Source organism: Helobdella robusta, assembly GCF_000326865.2.
Source record: "Helobdella robusta unplaced genomic scaffold HELROscaffold_74, whole genome shotgun sequence".
Taxonomy (NCBI): Eukaryota; Metazoa; Annelida; class Clitellata; order Rhynchobdellida; family Glossiphoniidae; genus Helobdella; species Helobdella robusta.
The window spans coordinates 670056-673891 of record NW_008705420.1 but is presented as its reverse complement, the minus strand read 5'-3'; the positions used below and the strand labels follow the sequence as shown (position 1 = coordinate 673891).

The following is a 3836-nucleotide window of genomic DNA, read 5'->3' as shown; positions in this document are numbered from 1 at the left end:
ATTCATAGGTAAGCTAGGGATTGAGATGAGTTGAACAATCGTAGGTAGGCTAGGGCTTAACATTAGCTATAAAGTTTCAAGTAAAATGAAAACGTTAAAATATGTAAAATACAATGCCTGGAACGTGTAAAATTCATAAAACTTAGAAATACAAATTTGTAGGTAGGTGAGATGAGTTAATCATTATAAGTAAGCTAGGGCCCTGTGAGTAATTTAATTGTAGGTAGGTGACTGACTACTATTCTTACGACTTTTTACTATTTTTTTGTTATGTGTTTGTTTTTGCTTCACACCCCCACACCAACAAAGCATACTGAATTTTTTTTCGTTGTCGCCTTAAATTTTATTTTTTTGAACAATTTTTTTAATGTCTATTTATATATCAAATGTTGACTGTTTACGAGTTTTTTTTTAATTTGGTTATATAATTTTTAGTATTTTTTGATTTACTTTGTATATATGCATGAATAAATAATTTCTGCTTGGTATGTTGATTTAGCCATCACGACATGTTGTGAACTGTTCTTACTACTGCATACATACATAAATACATCTATACTAATAAACATATAAACAATAATATAACCTAATAACTATTTTTTTCCTCATCAATAAGGTAAACATACTTGCAAACACCCATACATACGTACATCAATACAAACAAACAAGTCAACATACAAACATACTGCATACACACAAACATACATGCACTGACACATACAAAGTTATGTTATATACATAAATGCATACATACAAACAGCTAAATTGAATACAATATCATTCATACACAGAAAAAAAAAATTGCCCATTTCTTCTTCGGAGAAATCTATTCATACTTTACATTTGCTTTCAAATTAAGTATCACAACATTCGAATTAACTTTCTTCTAGTTTTAATGAGAATAGGATCTCTGAGGACTTTTGCCTAAATACAAATCTTCGCGTAACATTAGAAACTCAACTCATCACACACACACTAACCCGTTATAATAGCTGATCTTTATAATGAAATATATTATAAATAATTTAACCTAATAACTATTTGAGGACTTTTGCCTAAGTACGAATCTTCGCGTAACATTAGAAACTCAACTCATCACACACACTCTAATCCGTTATAACAGCTGATCTTTATAATAAAATATATTGTCGTAACGTTGATTCTCGTAACTACCAACACCGATGTTAAAACTTCTAAGATCTCTATATTTCCAGCACCAGTGTTGTAGCTTCCAACAATCGTCAAGTGTTCGTTTATCCGTAGGTTCTAAATTTCCGATAAACGAACACAACTACTTCAAAGGCAAACTCTGTTAAACGTTTATTTGAATACCAACAGGTAATAGAGACACTAAACTAATCCAAGTGGCTACATCAATCACATTTACGACTTCACTTTCTCTGCCTGTAACCTGCCTATTCAAGACATATTTAGAGTCCGATTTTAGCGTAGATACAATTTTACAATATTTCCAATATTTTTCTGAAATGATGAAATTTGCAGATTGAAGATTTATGAACATTTTGCCAAAAGTGTCGTTAAATAGTTCAACATCCAATATAAACTTCTGTTGATAATTATATTTATTCTTTCTAATATAAATGTCATCCTTACTTACTGCATCATTATCTTCATCATCATTATCTTCATCATCATTATCACATTTTCATCATCATCTTCATCATCACCATCATCATCTTCATTATCACCATCATCCACTTTTAATAATCATCATCCAGGTCATCTTCATCGATTCGTAGAAGCCTTTAAATTGTTTCCAGTCCAAGCCGTCAGCGAATCGGCTGTGCTTACCGCCGGTGTAGTAGAAGCCGTTGAAGTTGCTGTAGTGGCAGTTGTAGTACCACCAAGCCCCTTGTTTTTGATTATTTACTTATGAACGGGTGGATGAATGTATGGATTGATGGATGAACGAACGAACGAACGAACGAACGAACGAACGAACGAACGAAGTAACGAACGAACGAACGAACGAACGAATGTCAAAGTAAATACATTAAAGTAAAATAAAGCATAAATCCGGACCTTTGAATGTCACGGCACAGTTGTACGACACGGCATCATTATCCCTGTCCCAAGTCGAGAATGCCTGATTGTTATGAATGGAGCAAGCTGACGGGAAATATGAAGAAGAAGAAGAAGATTACGATGATGGAGACGAAAATGATGATGGTGATTGGTGAAGAAGAAGAAGATGATGATAATGATGACGACGATGTTGATAATGTTTAATAATATTGAAAAGATATAAAAAATTTTCATATTTGTCAAATTGTTTTAAACGTTTAAATTCTCTGTATGCTTATTTCTTGATTTATTTCTGAATAAATTTATAAATTAAAAAATTAGATTGAAAATTTTCAAAAATTCGCAATTTCCTTTTGTCACTAGGACTAAAACTGGATTTCCAATAAATAACTAACGATTGGTGTAGTTCCCGCCACACGATGAAAACCCAATCATATACTTCAAACTACTTTCAGCCACTTTGAAGTCGTACAAGTAGGCAAAGGCCCTCGTCAGGTCAAAGGCCACAGCGATAACCTTCAACGTGAAGTTACCCTTGCCGGAAGTGTACTGACTTATGAAACGGTTTCCTGAAAAATCAGATCCGGATTATTTTATTAAAATCCTTACGATGTAAATCTCTTTTAGTGAATAAACACACGCTGTAAGACTGTTAGAGAAATTTAGTTATTTAAATTTAAAAAAATTATTTTCTGATAGTACGCCATGCTTAGCAAGAAGAGTTTCTGAATTCAACTGATGGCCGATGTAGACCGATAGACGATAGTCAAAATTTATAAACAGAATACATTGAACGGTTGTTAAAATATTGGCAAATTGATTTTTTAAACGTTAATCAACGAACCAAGCCAGAACTCTCCCTTCAGATCACCGAACCCACCCTCGTACTCCAGCCATGTCCTGTAAAAATCTACGGAGCCGTCGAAACGTCGTTGGAAGACCTTTTAGTGATGTAATCATTGGCATGGACTTATACATTCTTACAATGAATTTATAATTGATTCTCTGCAAATGATGAAAATTGAATGAACAAGTTGTACGCAAGAATTATTTTAAAAGTCCTCTCATCAGAAAGAAATCTTCAATTATCACCAGAAACCAAAGACAAAAATATCAACATGGAAAATAATGTGAAATGGAAGCGAGATAGCGTAACGGATAAGGCGCCTAGTTCTTCTGTTGCAGTGACTGAATTCGAATGCACAAAGATCCCGCCTGTCACATACCGTGTGTGCGATCCTTGGACTTACGTGTGTTTGTGTTTGCTGCTTCTGTTGTTGAAACCTCTGAAAATTAGAACTAACAATAATAATAATGTCATTATAACAATAGCTATATATATATATATATATATATATATATATATATAATTAAACTGAGTTAATGCCGACCAGATATCTTTGTCCAGTATCTTCGAAGTAGCAATACACCGGATATACGTAGGGGCTCTGTTGGATCCAATATACCCCGTTGTTGCTGCTGTTTACTGGACCTACCACATCACTGCAGTCCGTCGGAACTTAAAGTTCGAATACAAGTTTTGGTTGTTTGAAAGATAGATTTTGAATCTATAAATTGAAAAGTGAATTTTTTTTTTGACTTATTCAGAAAAATTTGCATGCTGTTGAGAATTTTATGAATGAGTTGATGGTTTTACAAACCTTTCTTGGTGCACGTTTGAACTCCCGCGTCAATTTTCTGAGAAGGATAAAATTCGTGTGAAAGTAAAATTAATTTTTCATTATAAAATCTAACCAAACTCAAAACACTGAACAACAATCTAATCTAAC

General features: G+C 33.2%; 1 protein-coding gene across 1 annotated transcript; it reads right to left on the bottom strand.

The window, feature by feature from the left end:
* Positions 1-2014: 2014 nt before the first annotated feature.
* On the bottom strand, positions 2015-2987 carry HELRODRAFT_89821 (hypothetical protein; the record flags this gene model as incomplete). The annotated part of the gene is made up of 3 exons (XM_009031427.1): positions 2015-2130; positions 2442-2615; positions 2891-2987. Coding segments are annotated over 3 exons (387 nt in total), but the record flags the coding sequence as incomplete, so codon positions are not given.
* Between the last annotated feature and the right edge of the window lie 849 nt (positions 2988-3836).